This window comes from Mesoplodon densirostris, chromosome 3, assembly GCF_025265405.1.
Source record: "Mesoplodon densirostris isolate mMesDen1 chromosome 3, mMesDen1 primary haplotype, whole genome shotgun sequence".
NCBI classification, from domain to species: Eukaryota; Metazoa; Chordata; class Mammalia; order Artiodactyla; family Ziphiidae; genus Mesoplodon; species Mesoplodon densirostris.
The window spans coordinates 61,716,322-61,735,354 of record NC_082663.1 but is presented as its reverse complement, the minus strand read 5'-3'; the positions used below and the strand labels follow the sequence as shown (position 1 = coordinate 61,735,354).

Genomic DNA, 19,033 nt, shown 5'->3' with positions numbered 1-19,033 from the left:
TTGGCTGCTGATTCTTTTAACACCTTAGCTTGGTTTCCCGCCAGGATATTTAAAGAAATAGCACACGTATGGCTCCGTTTTTCTCATTTTCCAAGTATGTACTAGTTAGTAGTCCCTCCAACAAAGGCCAAGCAATTGAGGGGCTTTCTCCTCCTGTCAAAGATATTCTCAATTTCTGAGTAGTTCCTGCTCTGCCCATGATAGGCTATTCCTTCTTTTTTTTTTTTTTAACATCTTTATTGGAGTATAATTGCTTTACAATGGTGTGTTAGTTTCTGCTTTATAACAAAGTAAATCAGCTATACATATACATATATCCCCATATCTCCTCCCTCTTGTGTCTCCCTCCCTCCCACCCTCCCTATCCCACCCCTCTAGGTGGTCACAAAGCACCGAGCTGATCTCCCTGTGCTATGCAGTTGCTTCCCACTAGCTATCTATTTTACATTTGGTAGTGTATATATGTCCATGCCACTTTCTCACTTCGTCCCAGCTTACCTTTCCCCCTCCACGTATCCTCAAGTCCATTCTCTATGTCTGCATCTTTATTCCTGCCCCTAGGTTCTTCAGAACCTTTTTTTTTTTTTAGATTCCATATATATGTTTATTTCTTTTAAATTTGGGAAAATAACACTTTGTGTTTATAGGGCAGGGGTAACAACAAGTAATGGGGATCAATAGGAGAACCCCCCATTATAGATGCTTTCTCTTTCATTCTCCCTGTTTCCCTGCCCTTATTTAAGTCCTGCAAAGGGTTAACTACCTACACACAGCACAGCGCCTCAACCTAGCACATGCAAGTTATTCAATAAATATTTATTGATGAGATGACATGAGATGACAAGAGATCAGGGGGTGTTCTGCCCAGCTCTTTCCTCCACCCAGTGCTGTTAGCCTGAAACTATGGCCCATGAACTGTATCCTTGTCACTCAAAATCTTGAGATTACTAAACTGGATCAAGGTCTTGGTTGAGCAAGACAGAAGTCAGCCCTGGCAATGGCTATGCCGGTTGGTGAGACTCCATTGATAGGAGGAATGGTCAATATTTAGAGCAAAAGAACATCACATGGAGAACTGTGACTCCACACCTAAAACAATGAAGGGACACGCAACACATCTAGAAGACACAACTCTGTCTAAGTCACAGATTGTGAGAGAAGCTTTACTCAAAACACACTTTGCTTGGCAGAAACATAAACTGTAAGAAATGTGTAGTCCATTTCAGAGTGCCCTACTGTGTAGGTTTCTTTTCATTGTGGCAACTTGACTGTTGTTTCTGTAGGTTTGTACCTTGACTGAGTTCAACATGATATGAGGGTTCATGGAAAACCAAACATACAGCCAACACGCCCTTAACAATCAACCGACTGTCTTTCAGGTGAAGGCCAAATTCAGACATTTCTGGCTTCAGAGCCTTTAATGCATGAACAAGTGAAGTGCATTACTGAGGAAATAGGTAGAGGCCATTTTGATATTAAGCAGAAAAATATGGAGAATATCATATTCTGTTTTGATTGGCAGAGGGAATCAGAAGCTATTCCCATGGAATGCTTTTGAAATGATCCCAGGGCTGAGAAAATCTCAATTCTGCCCTCATCTCTTCACTGGAACCTTCTCAACATCTTGGACTCTCCCTTTGGTCACCACATGTCTTCTCCCACCTCTCTCTTTCTATCTCGAGACATCCAGAAAAGCAGCTACGCAGTTGGGTGCAAACGTGAGCTTAGGCTTGGTGAGATTTGTAAGTGAAGGTGCATTTGCCGACTCGGGTGAAATCACTTTAAAACTCTGCTTCTGAAGCTCCCAGGTCTGCATAAGGCCATGCATTGCTTCAAGAATAAAATGGAGTCGAGTCAGGAGAGCTATGGACTGCAGCCTTTGTGACGGGACTGTGATCAGAGAGTCTTCTAACTGTCTGCATCCCTACCGGGTGGGGCCCTCTCCTTGGCAGGCGCTGAGAACTGTCAAACCAGCTGTGAACGGAGATAACGCTCAGGGTCCTAAGAAGCTGGCAGCACAAACAACACAGGAGCCACGCTCTCGCCTGCCCCACAGGGGCTTCCCGAACAACTTCCTGAGCTCTTGCATGTCTACCTATTCCCTAATTTTTCAGTTTCTAAACTCAATCTATTTGGTGCTTGTAAAGAAGAGCTTAGCATAAGAAGAAGATAGTAAGATGAAACTATTTTCATGAGGGTCTTCTAGAATCTTAGACTAGTCCCAGTAGCAAACTAGTCCCAAACCACAGATGAGAAAACTGGGGACCAGAGATGTTCAATGACCTACATTCTCCTCAGCAAGATCTGGGTCTCGTTATTGGTGAGTGAGGGAATTTGGGCGGGGACCGATCTATCTTATCTCCCAGCGTCAGTCTTCTGGGTGTAAGATGACCACTAGCTGCTGGGTCTGGCTTCCAAGGCAGCGAGATTAAATGAGAGGAGGGTGAGACAGGAGGGTAAGGTCCATTACTGGGGGTGTAACGTATAGGACTTTCAGTTTGGAGCAGCTGGATTTTTTCCTACTGAGAGGACCAGTGATAATAGGATTCTGGAACATTCTGGATTGATTCAAAGAGCTATTAGGAAATCTTAGATAGAAAAGGAGTTGGAAATATAGGAGCCAGTGGGAGTGTTTCTTAGGCTTTCATTGGTGCACATGCTCTCATTTTCTTTCTACTGCAGGTGAAATGAGTTGCTGGTTGCACGTCCGTGTGCCAACAGCCTGCTGCACTGATAGAACTGAGAGTTTCTGTTTAATCGCATGGCTCTATCTTAATCCTGCTGACCCCAGAACAAGCTGGACAGGCCACACCACATACTTTGGGAAGAACTTGCGCTCTCTCACGGAAAATGACGGTGATGGGGACAACAGAAGAAGGCGGGGAAACTGCAGGAAAAGTGGAAAAGGTGGTGACCAAGAAGGTTTGTGACCACAGACTGTCCAGGAGATTAGAAGAGATCCCTCTTGGGCCACCTGGGAGGTTTGGATTAAGTGAAAAGAAGGTCAAGAAAGGTCATTCTGAAGGGGATGCGTGGTGGCAGGTCTCATCAAGTGCAGTTCTGCTGGTTTATCCCATTCTGACCTAACTCAGGGTTCAGATAAAATACTACGTAAACCGTGCTCTGGATATTTGATGCGTTTAGAACTACAACAGACATTTGAGACATTTCTAAAAGTAAAGACAGTCCAGTAAGAAAAGTTAGCTGCTGTGGAAGATCTACAGACAGCAATACCCATGCACATTTCTCTTCATCTTTTGAATGGGTTGGCGGAGATACACATTACTTTTGCAGTTGTTACCACACATGCTACATTCAACTAAAAAACCTGCTCAGGTCCCCAGATATGTCTTTTTTAAGAAGATAAACCAAGGGGTAGGTAGGTGAGGAAATGAGTACGAATGGAAGAGCATACAGAATATGTTCGTGGGTTGTTTGACCGTCATCTTCATTTTCCAATAATATTCCAGGAGGCAGAGGTGAAAAAAAGTTCTGTTTCTTTCCTGCTTTGTTGATATTGTTCTAATAGATCTCATCTAGTCTTTATTGATTTTCCTTCTTCCTGCCACCTTTGCAGTTTTGGGTTTGAGTTTTCCTGATGCTCTGGCCCTGAGCCCGCATCCCCAGGGAACTACCCTCATCCGGCCAGCCCCCGACACCAGGCTGCCCCCCTGTACAGGCCTGAATTACTTCAAGGGAGAGTCGATTAATTGCTTCTGTTCATGAAAGAAGCTTTTCACAGAGCCTGAACTCTGCTGTCTGGAGCTCTCGGAGGATCAGGAGGAAGGGGAGAGAGAGGCGGAGTGGTCTGTGGGGTTAAGACATCTTTGAATGTAATGACTATTGGAAACAAAGGCTCTCCCTTCCTGGAGGCCCCAGGGCCGTGGCCTGTTGGAAACGCCTACAGTAAGTAATAAGGATAACCCTCTAACAAGACAGAGAGAGTTTAAAAAAGGACTATTGTTTTAATATGGGATTTATTCCTGGCTGCGGGTCATCACTGCAAGTCTACCTGGAGGCTTCAGATTTCAAAGATGAGTGAAAAGGACCAGCGTGGAGGAGGGGCAGCCCCAGGGGTGAGAAGGTCACAGAGCTGACAGCCGTGGGAATGTCCTGCCGACCTCTCTCTTCAGGCCCAGGCAGACTCCAGAGGTAACACGAGCAGCCAGACCCACCAGGAGATGCTGCCCTTGTCTGCCCGAGGGCCCCTTGGAGCACAGCAGGCTGTGATTTCACACAGAGGCAGCGGCCAGGAACATACCGACCAGTGCACCGGCCTAGCCAAGCCATGCGCATTGCTAGTAGGAAGTCCAATGTCAACTCCCCAGGGGTACCGTCCCTCAGGAAACCGGTCCCCTCGAGGTATCATTTGGCATTTACAAACGGATTTAGGTGTGACTTTCTTCCTCATTTTCAATTTACAACCACTCAGATGACTGACAATTCTCTAGATGAGAGAGTTTGGGTAAAGGGCAGAATCAGGTGGGCAGACCCAGTTAGAAAGTGGCTTTTTCCCCTTGAATCTGCCTACCTGGCAAGGTCAATGGCAGCTGGGGGCACGGTGGCGGGTGGGGATGAATGTCGGTCCACGATCTCCCTGAGCTCTGACTTTCTAGTATTCTGAACCACGTGCCGCAGTCACAGACATAATTACAGGCCCTTTTCCTCGTACTTTTCAGAAGTTTCACCGGGGGCTTTCTGGCAGAAGTCTTGCTCATGCAGCTCAGAGATCTTTGCTGCCAACAGCAGAGCCCCTATTTTTCTTGTCAGCAGAGACAGTCACGTTAACTGTCAAGCCTGAAAGAGCCCCACCCAGCTCTGTTTGGTGTCACGTGGGTTTTTTTTTTTTTTTTTTTTTTTTTTTGAAAGGCCCTGCTGTAACAGCAAGAATTGCTGGGTGTCCTTTTCTAAGTAAACAGGAAATATCACTCTGTTTGGAAAAAAAAAAAAAGAATCCCTCTCCTCAGCACAAATGCGATAATACGCCAACTTATCTTTCCCGTGAATGTTGAATTAGCAGCAGGATCTATTTCTTACAGCAGCCCAGTCCTCTTCTTAGCTTCTGAACCTTCAGTGAGCGGAATCTCAGGAAGGCCCGGCTGACCAGCACGTTTAAAAAATCCTTCCACTGATTTCTGGTAGGCAGTAGCATCACAGTTAGGAAAGACAACGATGCATGAAAACAAACAAACAAACTGCAAAATCACACTTAAGGGGCGAGATGGTACACATCTAAATTTTAGTCGCAGCAAGAATCAGTGTTTTGGTATGTGACCGCTTTTCTATATCTGAAAAAGCTGGAGCCTTGAGTCAGTCGGGAGAGTTGACAAGGGGCAGCAGAAAGAAACACAGGATGGATGGCTTTTTTTCCCATTACATCAGGACCTGGGTTCGTGTGTCAGGCAGGCGCAACCCCACCAGTCCTCCACACACGAGCACGGTGGAGGCCAGCAGGATGGGGATTGCTTTGGTGATGCTGACCAGGGAGCCGAATATTAAGTTTCCGAGGACGGCCGCTGCTTTGCACAGTGCATTCAAGAAGCCAAAGCCTGTTGCCCTGCAAAGGACAGAGATATGGACAAGGTTGAGAAAGTGTCTTCCAAGAGTCCAACTTTAGACACAAATGTCTTCTAGGATAATTTTCAAAGATCTTCAAGTAGACCGTTTTGTATGTCCTTAGAGCAAGTAATCAAATATTTGTCAGCACATTTGCAAATAGAGAACCCCAGCTGTTGGTATTGTGCCTTCAGCCCTCTGTTGACTTTCTTGCCACCTCGACTGATTCTTATTCTGCCCATGAGTTTATCGTGAAGAGAACGAGAAAGGACATTTCAGGGAATCAGAAAAGTGACATTAAATTAAAATGTATGACGATGTATTTCTTTAAATTTTACTTTTTACTCCCTTTTTCCTCTTAGCTTAATTCGTGTGTGAGGTTTTAAATACTTAAAGTGCGTGGAACTTTCAGAGAAATTCAGGTATGACTGAGTTGTACTTGCATCGTTCTGGTACCATGGAAGTGAACTATCATACTTTCGTCCCAGATGTTTTTGGTAGCGGGCAGAAACTGAACCCTGAGCTGGGTGGCCACCAATGAGCCAGTGACACATTTTTCACACCCTCACCAGAGTCTTAGGTGGGAAATCAAGCCCAAGACAATGTTACAGAGGAAATCAGATTGTAGGCCCATAGAAGATCTTGTTTAACTCTGCTGACATATAATATGTGCAGGTGGTATATAAATAAGACACATCTCATTTCTTAAGACATTCTTTGGAAAAGAAAAATTTTACTATCTTTATGGGTGTTGAATGTAATTTTACTGTGGTTTTGTAGGCAAGAAATTTAATTTTGTTCATAAGGGTACCGATACTGCTGACATCATGAGATAATACAAATTTCCTCTGCCGTTATGCTGGCTCCCTGTTTTTTGCCCATCACCAGGTATACGTGTGTCATAAAGGCACATTGAATGCAGGGTTAACTGCTGGATACCTTTATCCCCCTCCAGAGGGAAATGCATTTTATACACCGTAAAATGCAGTACTTAGTACACATCTTTCTTTGATTGATTTGTAAATTTGTTTAGTGTAGGTTTTCCTTTGGCCAGGCAGAACAACTACTCTTCACGACCTAAGCTATTCCTAGTGATATTTTCTACAATGTGTAGATATTTACTGTGGGTATTCTCCAGCCATTCCCCTTCCCATACCATAAGAAAGGAATAAGCACCCCTCCTGTGCTGTAGGAACCGAGCCATTGATTTTGCTGGTGAGAACAGACCTAAGAAACAACAGTAAGCATTGCCTTTCTTTTTTGGCCAAGACACCTAGAAAGTCGAGTAAGTGGCCTCTGCAGTGTTGCAAAGTTGCCAGCTGTTTGGATCTTGGAAGGGGTGTAACAGAATCTCTGATGGAGAAAAACAGGAACTTCTTGAGAAGAGGGTAAGCTCATTTTGTATTCTTCCTCTTCTTTTTGGTTTGTTTTTAAAGAAAGAGACTAGTAATAGCAACAACCACCAGAAAGATAAGGAGATTTAATGTACTGATAACTATTTTCAAATGAATTGCTTGAGGTTACACACTGGGTACCATAGAAGACTTAAGCAGAATGACATCATCATCTACCCCTCCCCCACCTCCACGGACAGGCCAGGAGGCCAAACTGTCTATTTTTTTTTTTTAATTAAAAGACTTTTTTTGAGCAGTTTTTGGGCTCCAAAAAATTGAGTGAAAAGAAGAGAGAATTTCCATATAGCCCCTCACCTTCCACCCCTATTATTAACATCTTAGTATGGCACATTTGCTACAATTGACGAGCCAATATTAATATATTACTGTGAACTAAAGTCCATAGTTTATGTCAGGGTTCACTGTGTTGTGTATTCTATGGGCTTTGACAAATGTATAATGACATGTATCCACCATTATAGCATCATACAGAATAACAGTTTCACGGCCCTAAAAATCCTGGCAGCCACAGATCCTTTTACTATCTCCATAGTTTCACCTTTTCCAGAATGTTATATAATTCAAATTATATAGTATGTAGCCTTTTCAGATTGGCTTCTTTCACTTTTTTTTTTTTTTTTTTTTTTTTTTTTTGCTGTACGCGGGCCTCTCACTGCTGTGGCCTCTCCCGTTGCGGAGCACAGGCTCCAGACACACAGGCTCCGCGGCCATGGCTCGCGGGCCCAGCCGCTCCGCGGCATGTGGGATCTTCCGGGATCGGGGCACGAACCCGTGTCCCCTGCATCGGCAGGCGGACTCTCAACCACTGCGCCACCAGGGAAGCCCCTCTTTCACTTTTTTTAAACTACATTTTAGTTTCTAGATTCTAGAGTCATAAATTACCCAATGCATCTTATGGTAGTGAGATAAGCTGTACTGTTCTGGGGAAAATGGCTAGAGTGTATGTTGCTGATAAGCAAAAGGGAAACATTCTGTATGAAGAAGTCTCTTGATGACAAAACTTCAGAATGAGCCATGAGGAATTTACATCTGGGTTAAAATAACCATATTTTGCCAAGCTATAAACCTCTGGTACAACTCAGAACAGGGTATAAAATACAGGCAGTTATCGCCTTTCATTACCGAAACTATAACAAGAATAGACGACTGTTAGAATAGAGATCTCCAAGCAGCACTAAGAGAGATGCATCAGGAACATCTGGTGTCTGAAGCCGCTAAAAATATGATCAAATTCTAATTTCTTAAGAATCTCCGTTTTCATTTATCAAGCAGAGGCAGTTCTTCAGATAATAATCTGGTGTGGCTACAAAGCACATAGCCTCCTTAAATTAGTGTGGGCATTCCAGAAAACATGACTGTCCTTTCCTTGGATAAGTAAATTATTTCTTCAAATAGTTGAAGCTGGAGGGTGTGATTTTCTACACACAGGAGACACAGCTGTATTAGAAAAATTCTTCTCAAAGTGGTTCTCCCTTGGGGTTATCTGTTTATCAGTAAACAAGCTTTTAGCTCATTTATTCCCTTGCTCTTATTTAAAGGAAGGTCATGAACTTCTGCAGACATCCTAAGCACAAGTCACTTTGTGCTCATCAAGGCCTTGGAGGGTGGAGAGCTCAGAGCTGGCAGAGCCCGAATGGACTTACTGACTTCCCAGCAGTAGGAAAAGCTACTGCATTTTTTTTCCAGACCAAAGATGTTCTCTGTCTTCTCTTAACCAACAAGCACCCAAGAGGAAGAATGCAATAATCTGTTGTCTTTTTACAAGTTCCATCCCTTGTTCCCCTACATCTCCAGCCAGAATCCTTTGTTTTCAATTCTTGCCGAACCTATTTATTGAAAGCTTTTAAAGGGAAATTCTTTTCCCAACAGTACCCTGTGACTGCAGCAGCCCTGTTCCCCATTCCATTAAGGTGGTCATTCTCCCTGCACCATTAACTCCCTCTGATGCTGGTGCAGGCAGCTGGCTTGCTGCAGTGCTTAGGCTCAGCTGATGAGGGATGGGGCCACCAGAGCATACCCTCACCACAGCTGCACTGTGGCTTCTTCCCCAGGGCCTTCATAATGCAGTGGGTTCTAGTGCGTTTATATCGTTTTATACTTTAATTGGTGGCCAGGAGGGCTTCCCTGGTAGCCCAGTGGTTAAGAATCCACCTGCTAATGCAGGGGACACGGGATCGAGCCTTGGTCCAGGAAGATCCCACATGCCGCGGAGCAACTAAGCCCGTGCACCACAACTACTGAGCCTGTGCTCTAGAGCCCGTGAGCCACAAGTACTGAGCCCATGCACCACAACTACTGAAGCCCGTGTGCCTAGAGCCTGTGCTCCACAACAGGAGAAGCCACCGCAATGAGAAGCCCACACACTGCAACTAAGAGTAGCCCCCGCTCGTTGCAACTAGAGAAAGCCCACATACAGCAACGAAGACCCAATGCAGCCAAAAATAAAAAAAATAAATAAAAATTAAAAAAAAATTGGTGGCCAGGAAAAGGAGACTCCATTCTGGATAGTGAGGATAGTTTTGCCTTCACATCCAGCCTCTTTCTTATTTGGTTTTTCTGACTTCAATGCAGGGTCAGCCCTAGGTTTTTTGCGGCTCCTGGGAAGACGAAAGGGTCACTGAATAATGGCAGCACTTAGACAACGCCTGGCACACGGTACACACCATGCTGGTGTTGGCCATTGTTTTTAAACACTAGCTGAAATATCTGCCCCATCGACTGATGAAATTAGGGAAAAAAATTAAATGTTACGTTTTGAAAAGGCCTGAAATTGTGTAGAGTGTAGATCCAGACTCAGCTCATGGAATTTACCTGTTAAAGGGTAAAGTGTGAGCATTCTTTTGGTCTAGTCTAAGCTCTGGAAATGAACTTTTTCCAGACAACTCAGTTAAGTCATTGGCAGAAGTTACTTTAGCATGGGACATTTTGGAAAGTACAGGCAGTCCTAAAATCAGAAATACATGTGATCTAAAGATTCATCTGGGAGTCGGCTATTTAAAACACAGAATGAATTTAATTTTTCTCATAGAAACAATAATACAAATGATGGCTAGCTTCCCAGATTAATCTAAAAAAGCTATTTTAACACTGAATCCATCTGAGCAATTGGACTACAATGCTGAGAGCACTAGAAACCCCTTGAATATTTGTCTAATAAGCAAATTGGTTCTTAATATGGTTCTAATACACATTCTCCTATGCATTTATTTACTTATTAACAATCATTCATTAAGCATCTATTATGTGCCTAACACTGCACTAGGCACCAGGGACCCCAAGATTAATAAGATGAAGTCTCCTTTTACACTAAGATAAGTGCAGAGAGATCATGATAACACAACATGCTAAGTGCATTAATAAAGATACCCACAGGCTACTACAGGGGCATAGAGGATGTGAAGTGATCTCCCGCTGTGGGTGGGGACAGTTGAAGAAAGGCTTCTCAGAGGGGAAGGATGAGAATAGAATTGGTCTTGAAGGAATAGGAAGAGCTTGCAGGTGAGGATGGAATGTGGACAAAGGTGTTCTCTGGCTCTCAAAATACCCTCACATCTCTCTAAAGTATCTCTGTGGTACCCCACTCAGGTGTACCTTAGACATCTTCTCCAAAACCTTCTTGAGTGCCAAATGACCTACCTCCCTCCAGTCCCCACACAAGTTTCCCATTTCCTCCTGCAGCTGTTCTCAACTTGGGGTTAGAATAGCAACCTGGTTGAACTAGGGTGCAGACATGTGTAACCACAGCCTCACCCAGCCGTGTGCAAAACACCACTTGTGGAGCTTTTAAAACACAGTGATGTGATTATACCAATGCCTAGGGCCACGCTCCCAGAAATTCTGACTTTACTGCTCTACTGGGAGTCGAGGCATTGGTATTTTTTAGAAGCACTGTGTGAGTCTAAGGGGTATCCAGGGCTGAGCACTCTGCAATTCTCCCAGAAATACCTACACTTTGAATTGATTTTGATTTACTGTTATATACGAAACGAAATTACAAAAGCAAAACATCCACTCCAGCCCTCCAACAAATGGTTTTCAGTTCTGAATTTCCTTTAGTGTGCTTCCAATCATATCTATATTTTTTCAAATCACAGGATTTCTACAACTTTGCTTTCTGCTTTCCCCCCAATCATTCCCAAAGCTGTTTGCGTTTTTTTTTTTTTTTGCCGTACGCAGGCCTCTCACTGTTGTGGCCTCTCCCGCTGCGGAGCACAGGCTCCGGACGCGCAGGCCCAGCGGCCATGGCTCATGGGCCCAGCTGCTCCGCGGCATGTGGGATCTTCCCGGACCGGGGCACGAACCCGTGTCCCCTGCATCAGCAGGCGGACTCTCAACCACTGCGCCACCAGGGAAGCCCTTTGTTTGTGTTTTGTTTAAAACGAAATGATTTAGCACATAACCATTATTTCTGTAACCATACCATTGGATAATTAGAGCTTTCTAAATTTGGAGGAACATAAATGAGATTGCTGTGAACACCTTCATATATAGGACCTCCTTTGTTTGGATGTGTTCATTAGGGAATATCACGCAGTACAACACAGCCAAGGGAAAATGTTCACCATATGGTGTGGGGAGACCGAGGGCAACCAGGCACACCGAGGCCCACAGGAGACGAATTCACTCCAAAGGCTCCGCCCAACCTCTTTTCTTTCCCCTCCCTGGGCCTGCTGTCTTATTTACTCAACTTTGCACAGCTCATTTTCACTAGAGGCAGTTTCTCACCTAAGCTGCCTCATTTCCTTTTCTTCCAACTCTTGGTTGGACTCTGGGCAGCCGTGAAAACTCTCCCTGCTGGACCAGACCTCGTTCCTGCTCCCCTCCTAAGGGTTGGCTTGTACCAACCGCAAGGCTCTCCTGTCAGGGTTTAGCCTTATTTAGATCCTGGCCACATCTCTGGGGTGGGGCTGTGTAGCCTTTTACATTCATTCACTCATCGCAACTTGCTTCAGGGCTGGCACAGGGATGAACAGGATACTTGTGGAATGAACTAAGGAATTTTCTGATATCTTCAAAATACATTGGAAGTATATTTCTGTAATGGGTAGTTTTTTAAATCAACATTGTTAATTTTACTATTCAAATCTTTATATCTTTTTCTTCAATTTTATTTTTTTCATACAGCAGGTTCTTATTAGTTATCTATTTTATACATATTAGTGTATATAAGTCAATCCCAATCTCCCAATTCATCCCACCACCACCCTGCCCCCACCACTTTCCTCCCTTGGTGTCCATACTTCTGTTCTCTACATCTGTGTCTCAATTTCTGCCCTGCAAACCGGTTCATCTGTACCATTTTTCTAGGTTCCACATATATGCATTAATATACGATAAGTAATGGGCATTTTTTTTTTTTTTTTTTGCGGTACGCGGGCCTCTCACTGTTGTGGCCTCTCCCGCTGCGGAGCACAGGCTCCGGATGCGCAGGCTCAGCGGCCATGGCTCACAGGCCCAGCCGCTCCGTGGCATATGGGATCCTCCCGGACCGGGGCACGAACCCGTATCCCCTGCATCGGCAGGCGGACTCTCAACCACTGTGCCACCAGGGAGGCCCAGTAATGGGCATTTTTAAAGAAAACTGAAGTATAGTTGATTTACAATGTTGTGTTAGTTTCTGGTATACAGCAAAGTGATTCAGTTATACATATATATACATATTCTTTTTCATATTCTTATTTATTTATGGCTGCATTGGATCTTCGTTGTGGTGCACGGGCTTCTCATTGCAGGGCTCAGTAATTGTGGTGCATGGGCTTAGTTGCTCAGTGGCATGTGGGATCATCCCGGACCAGGGATCGAACCCGTGCCCCCTGAATTAGCAAGTGGATTCTTAACCACTGTGCCACAAGCAAAGCCTGTTTTTCATATTCTTTTCCATTGTGGTTTATTACAGTATATTGAGTACAGCTCCCTGTGCTCTACAGTAGGACCTTGTTGTTTATCTGTTTTATATATAGTAGTTTATATCTGCTAATCCCAAATGTAATGAGCATTTTAGTGGACATTAGTTGGTCCATGTTTATTTATTGATGCCAGACTATTGTCTTGCTTTTGTGGAGGAAAAATCCCTAGTTTCACATTCTGAAATCAGGACAGACTGAATTCAATTGCTTTCTGGTCTTCAAAGGAAGAGAAAATTTGTCTCATCTAAGCAGTGAGTATGGGTGTGTGGTCTGTGTGTGTCCCCCTTAATTTGGGAAGATGGCATCCTGCAAGCAGGGCTTTTCTCACTCACAAACAAGTGGAGGACTTACCTGCAGGTTTTTTTTTTTTTTTTTTTTTTTTTTGCGGTATGCGGGCCTCTCACTGCTGTGGCCTCCCCCGCCGCGGAGCACAGGCTCCGGACGCGCAGGCTCCGGACGCGCAGGCTCAGCGGCCATGGCTCACGGGCCCAGCCGCTCCGCGGCATATGGGATCCTCCCAGACCGGGGCACGAACCCGTATCCCCTGCATCGGCAGGCGGACTCTCAACCACTTGCGCCACCAGGGAGGCCCTTACCTGCAGTTTTGAGCCCATAGGAATCCCTGGGCCCAAAGTGGGCTTCTATCTCCCTCCCTCCCCACAACCATCAAGGGTCATCCTATTGCTTGTTCCTGTTGAAATGCAAATATATTCAGGTCAGAATGGAAGCCTTTGTGTCTTATCACTTATCTGATAAACCTCGCTAGGAAGTGAGTCCCTGGGCCAGGGTAAATGATGACAGAATGAAAGTGAGCCCTGGGAGGCAACCTGGAGTTCGTCTAAGGCCATGGTTGATGGACACGGCTGTATATCCCAAACACTGTGTGAGCTTCTTGGAAACTGACTCCCAGAGGCCCACCCCAGACCTACTGGGATGGTTCTATATGTCACAGACTAGGTATGCCCGTGCTGGGAGCCGCACCGAAGGGTCATTACATCTGGGTTTGATGCTAAGGGATCCAGGGCAAGTTACTTTCCCCCCTCTGTGGCTCCTTTTCCTCACTTGAAAATGGAATAAAACTACCTACCCTTGTAGGGTTGGAGAGAGGATTAAATAAGGTTAAATGAGATAATCTGAATACTCAGCACTGTGCCTGACTCACCCATTCATTTCTCACACGAGAACACTAAGCTCCAGAAAGGTTCAAGGACTAATCTAAAGTTACCCAGCTGTTTTCTGGTAGCGGCCATACCTGAATTCAGGTTTCCTCCATATTGCTGATGGAGAAGCAGGAGGAGAGGAAGAAGATGTTTCCAACAGGCAGTGCCGAATGGGGAAGGGGGAGCTGACAGCTGCAGGCTCTGGAGGGCACAGGCCGTGGATGGACAAAGTGGAAGAGGGACACAGAAGGGCAGACGGGGAGAACTGAACAGGAATGCTCCCTCACTCACAACTGGTCCAACTAGCTTAGCCTGGAGAGTAGGGAGCCAGACCCCACACAGGGAGGAAGACTATCGCCCATAACCAGCCGGATTGTAAAAAAGCATCTTTTTTTCCATCTTTCTATCCTTTCATCTATCATCCATTCATCTGGAGTCTTGGTAGTGAATAAGGAAAACAAAGTCCTGCTCTCAAGGAGCTCACATTCTAGTGGGTGACAGACAGTAAACAAATGTACACCCTAACATCCTATCATCATATGGTCTGGGAGGTAATTTGCTTTAAAAGTACATCAGTATAAAGAGAAGTTGTCTCTATACCCATAGAATTTAAAACATGTTAATCAGGAATTAACAGGCCAGAGGTGATTCCTTAGGGCTTTAACTATCATTTTAGAAATCTACATGAGAAGGTTCGTTAATGAACATGGAGATCAGTTTTCATTGGTGATATGAGTGCTTGATATGCAGTTGACTGGAATGTTCTGCCCTTAGCACGATGGATGGACAAGCATCCTCCAAGCCCCGCAACCTGGTGAAATGGTACCCTTGGTCCAGATTCCAGACTCTAGAGCCCACTGGTCCTGGACTCTGACACTTACAGGCATACTCTGCTGCCTGACCAGCCCCAAGTCTGGTGGTCCTGCTGTCAGCATGTGATGATGTCCATGGCCCTTTCAGGCAAGGGCAGAGAGATAGACTTCCCTGGAGTCAAGAACGGGCTGTAGGACTGTTTTTGTGGCCATTTGCACATTTGTTAGGGTTTGCTGCCATTTAATACATCCCCTGGGGGTGAGATGGTGGGTGAAGGGCCATATACTGCCCCACCCCCCACTTTCCACTTCTAACTGCCAGAGACAAAAATGATCTGACATTTGCTGAATGGCCAAAGTGACTCAAGTCACATAAAATATAAACATATATAATGATATGGGCTCTAAAAAAAAGAAAGCAGGGCAAAGGGAAATGGATGGAGTGTAGGTTGGTTAGAAAAGATGACTGAATCAAAGATTCCTTCACCTCAAAATCTGTAAACAATAAGTGAGGTCTTTATCTTCATGGGCACAGATGTAGAATCTCCTCATTTTATATCTCAAACAACTGAGGCACAGTTACGCTGAGTGGTCTCCCTGAGGTCACACAGCTGGGCCATAAGAGATCCAGGATTAAAGAACTTCAGGTCTGAGCTCCCGGAAGGAATGGGGAACTTCTCTGTCTAAACAAACACAGTCCTAAGGGGAGGGGCTTAGGTTGGTTAATTCTGGGCAGATGTTTTCATTTTAGCTCATCAAGGAAGAGGACCAACCCAGAGCACTGGGTGACGGCAGCAGCTGCCCAGGATGAGCAGGGAACAGCAGGTGGGAACGATCAGGGGTTTATTTTCTCTTCCTTTCTGAGGTCATATCTGAAACTGGGCATGTGTAAGGGGGGGTGGGTAGGAAGAAGGAGGCCAGTGGCCAGAGAAAGGCAGGAGCAGGTTGCTGGAAGAATCCCCGTGAGACAGGCCTGCAGGGCTGAGGGATTCTGTGCAGAGTTGGTGGCCAGTGGGGACAGCCTCGGTTTCATCACTTACAAGGTGGGGGCTCCTTGCCCTGAGCTCCATAGAGGAGGGGTAAGAACGGCTCTGGGCCATACGGAGATAGGAAGTGTGAGCCGGGGAGCTCCCAGCAGGAAGTCACTGCCTGGATGCAGAAGGACACGCAGGCTCGAACTCAGAACCAAAATGAACCAGAGCATGTGCTGCCTCTAGAGATCTTCCTTGACTTACTATGAGTTACATCCCTCCAAACCCATCATAAGTTGAATGTATCATAAGTCAGAAATGCATTTACTACCCCTACCGAACGTCATAGCTTAGCCTAGCGTCCCTTAAATGTGCTCAGAACACGTACATCAGCCTGCGGTTGAACAAAATCATCTAACACAAAGCCTATTTCATAATAAAGTACTAAATATCTCATGTAATTTACTGAATACTGCATTGAAAGTGAAAAACAGAATGGTTGTATATATGTTCCTTCAAGTCTCAGCTCAGATATCACTCCTTCTAAGGAACCCTTTCTTCTGCTTTCAGAACACCATGTCCTTTGCCCACAATAACCCTGACCACACTGTGTTGTGCCTGACGTTCACTTGTCCTTAAGCTCCATGAAAGTAATGACCACGAATGGCTTATTCATGGTTGTATCACAGGCACTCCAAAAAAGTTGTTGCGTAAATAAATGAACAATATTAAAAGTCATATTGAGATGGAGTAGACATACTTTTCTTATTCTTCCTACTAAATACAGCTAAAAGTCCTGGACGTTACAAAACAAACCTAAGAAGATTCTGGAAGATAAAGAAAAAAGGCAGAGCAGCTGGGGACCTGGGGAATGGTGACTTCCTGAATTTTCTTTTTGCCTCATAAATCTGACACTTGGAACTGACGAAGCTGGCAAAAGGAAATACCAACAGGTACAGATTTCAATAACACCCCAACCAGAGCCTGCTCTCTCTACCCAAAGGACCAGGATAGAGGCAGCCTAGTAAGACAGAAAACATTTAGACAACAACCTCGCTTCTCCAACCAAATACTGGAAAAAAGTGTAACCCAACTGCCAGCCACACCAGCAAAGGCCAAGTGGAGAACCTAGACTTCCATCCTCGTGAACCTGTAATGAGGGGCCTCAACGTCACCATTGGGGTGGTCGGGGAAGGCTAAGTAGGAAGCTGGGATTTTCATCCCTGCTGGCCAGTAATGAGTTTGTCCCTGCTTCCCCTCCATGGTATTGGTTATCTTGAGGGGAGCCTGGACTCCCACCGCTGTGCAGCAGGAATAAGGACACCCTTTCTTGGCTGTCAGTGGAGGCTGAGTTGTAACCTGGACATCTATCTCCACCTGGCAATAATGGGGCAGTGTACCCCTTCCCCTCCCAGAGAGGTGTCTGAGAATGCCAACCAAAACCAAAGGCTTAAATAAGATCAGAAGTCTCAGAACATAATATGAAAATGACTGCTTTCAATTGAATATCACTTATCATCCAAATAACCAGGAAGAGCTCGAACAGAATGAGAAAAAACACAGAATTCCCACAACAGTCTCTGAGCAGTAATTTCACCCTCACCCACTCCAGTTAACACTGAGTTTTTATCCGTCTTTAAAATCTTGGCTTTTCTGCATAATAAAAGAAAATTACATATCACCATTGCAATTCTAAGAACAGGTGCAACATTTTTAGAGTGGGGGAATCTAGCAATCTAACTGTTTTTCCCTACAGGTGAAGTGTTGCTGCTTTCAAGATTTTTTTCTTTGTCTTGGTGTGGATTTCTTTGGCTTATCATGTTTGGAATTCATTCAACTTCTTGAATTTGAGGGGCTCCTAGATGGTTTCTAGATGGGGGCTGGTCTCCAGAAAAACTAACCATGTGATTAGAGGGTTGGAACTTTCAGCCTATCCCACCCTCACCTCAGGGAGGGGAGAGAGGCTGGAGATTGAGTTCAATCAGCAGCAGCCAATGATTTAATCAATCATGTCTACATAATGAAACCTCCATAAATCTGGAGAGCTTCCAGATTGGTGAACGCATCCACATGCCAGCAGGGTGGTGTGCCCCCCAACTCCAGGATGACATAGGCTCCTGTACTTGGGAGCCCTCTGGACCTCACCCTATGTGCAGGCATACCTCATTTTATTGCACTTCATTTTATTATACTTGGAAGATATTGTGTTTTTTTACAAATTGACCATTTGTGGCAACCCTGGGTCTAGCACGTCTATCAGCATCATTTTCCCAACAGCATTTGCTCACTCCCTGTCTCTTTGTCACAATTTGGTAATTCTCACAATATTTCAAATGTTTCCATTACTATTATGTCTGTTGTGGTGATCTGTAAATGAAACCAAGCAGGACCCTGTGGGGCTTCTGGGATGGAAGCCTTTCCTTGTTTGTAGGGAATAGACTCCAGCCTCCATGAGGCCTCCCTAAGTCCCAAAGGGCAGATTCAAACAGTTGCTAGTCAGGGAGGGGAGGGGATGCTGAGACTAGGGAAGAACAGCCAAGAAACAATAGTGCAGCCTTGGGATAGGATCCTGGTTCCGCCTCAAGGGATACATATAACAATATCTTTGAGCTCTTCTGCAGAACTAAAACCCCCAACAAATGGAAGATGTGGAACTATTTGACAGAAGCATTCTTCATTCCAGAGAGGAGGTCACAGTTTGATAACCTTGAGAACCCCAGAATCTCATCAGGAGACCACCTTAGGCCAGATTAAAGGAATGCAGGCCTTGCACACACCTTGATCTTTATCAGCAACTCTACCCTTGAACCACTGCTATGAAACTCACCAGATCCTCCCGGGTTGGGACACACAGTTTTGAGGGCACGAGCCCACTGTGTCCCCCTTTGTGTGGCAAAGCAATAAAGCTATTCTTTGCTACTTCACCCAAAACTCTGTCTCTGAGATTCAACTTGGCACTGGTGCACAGAGGCCAAGTTTCAGTAACATTACCAGAAAGAGCAAGCGATTAGAGGTTGGCACTGGGAATGGGGGGCACAGGGCTGGAGATTAAGTTCTATAAAAACTTTCGAACAACAAGATTTGATGAACTTCCAGGTTGGTGACTGCACGGAAGTACCAGGAGGGTGGCATACCTGGATGGGGCACAAAGCTCTGTGCTCCTTATTCCGTTACCTTGCCCTATGTATGCATCTCTTCTGTCTGGCTGTTCCT

The 19,033-nt window shown here is 45.1% G+C and overlaps 1 protein-coding gene across 1 annotated transcript in view; it reads right to left on the bottom strand.

The window, feature by feature from the left end:
* Positions 1 to 387: 387 nt before the first annotated feature.
* SV2C (synaptic vesicle glycoprotein 2C) overlaps positions 388 to 19,033 on the bottom strand; it is a 237,189-nt gene continuing 218,543 nt past the window's right edge. Inside the window, exon 13 of the mRNA XM_060093060.1 lies at positions 388 to 5,557. Coding sequence (XP_059949043.1) covers positions 5,374 to 5,557 — 184 coding nt within the window. The 3' untranslated portion in view covers positions 388 to 5,373. The remainder of the gene's footprint in view (positions 5,558 to 19,033) is intronic.